The sequence below is a fragment of the Bombina bombina genome, chromosome 3 (assembly GCF_027579735.1).
Source record: "Bombina bombina isolate aBomBom1 chromosome 3, aBomBom1.pri, whole genome shotgun sequence".
In the NCBI taxonomy this organism is placed as follows: domain Eukaryota; kingdom Metazoa; phylum Chordata; class Amphibia; order Anura; family Bombinatoridae; genus Bombina; species Bombina bombina.
The window spans coordinates 5,428,312-5,429,216 of NC_069501.1; the positions used below are offsets into that span (position 1 = coordinate 5,428,312).

At 46.4% G+C, this 905-nt stretch overlaps 1 protein-coding gene across 1 annotated transcript in view; it reads left to right on the plus strand.

The window, feature by feature from the left end:
* The first annotated feature begins 274 nt into the window (after positions 1 to 274).
* CRYAA (crystallin alpha A) overlaps positions 275 to 905 on the plus strand; it is a 44,619-nt gene continuing 43,988 nt past the window's right edge. Inside the window, exon 1 of the mRNA XM_053705703.1 lies at positions 275 to 497. Within this exon, the coding sequence (XP_053561678.1) occupies positions 276 to 497 (222 nt within the window). The 5' untranslated portion in view covers position 275. The remainder of the gene's footprint in view (positions 498 to 905) is intronic.

Consider the following 905-nt stretch of genomic DNA (forward strand, 5'->3'; position numbering starts at 1 on the left):
CTCGTCTGTGACAATCTTTATGTGTAGTAAAGTGCATATCCTGCTGCCTATAATGATACTGGTTATATGAGGGACAGTATGTTGATGCATACAGTGGCGGCTTGTTATTAGTGTGATATAGAGTTGTACAGACATTGTCAGACAGTGAGCGGTGGGTCAGACAGAAGTATTTGCTGACACTGGAGATACAGATGACATAATGTCTCTCTGGAGGGCTCTGTCTCACCCCCCCCCCCGTCACTGTGCTGGATATATAAGAGAGAGGTCAGTATCTGATGCCCACGGCTGCCCCAGGCTCATGTTTTACTATGGATGTCACTATACAGCACCCTTGGTTTAAGCGCGCCTTAGGGCCATTCTACCCCAACCGACTGTTCGATCAGATCTTCAGTGAAGGAATGTTTGATTTTGACTTGTTTCCTTTCCTGTCTTCTACTGTCAGCCCTTACTACAGACAGAGCCTCTTCCGTGGGTACATGGACTCTGGCGTCTCCGAGGTAAGGGGCACCTACAGGGTTAATTTATCCTGTAATGTAACATACCTACCTCTAGCGCTAGCGTTACACTGTTATGTAACATACATACCTCTAGCGCTAGTGTCACACTGTAATGTAACGTACCTACCTCTAGCGCTAGCGTCACACTGTAATGTAACATACCTACCTCTAGCGCTAGCGTCACACTGTAATGTAACATACCTACCTCTAGCGCTAGTGTCACACTGTAATGTAACGTACCTACCTCTAGCGCTAGCGTTACACTGTTATGTAACATACATACCTCTAGCGCTAGTGTCACACTGTAATGTAACGTACCTACCTCTAGCGCTAGCGTCACACTGTAATGTAACATACCTACCTCTAGCGCTAGCGTCACACTGTAATGTAACATACCTACCTCTAGCG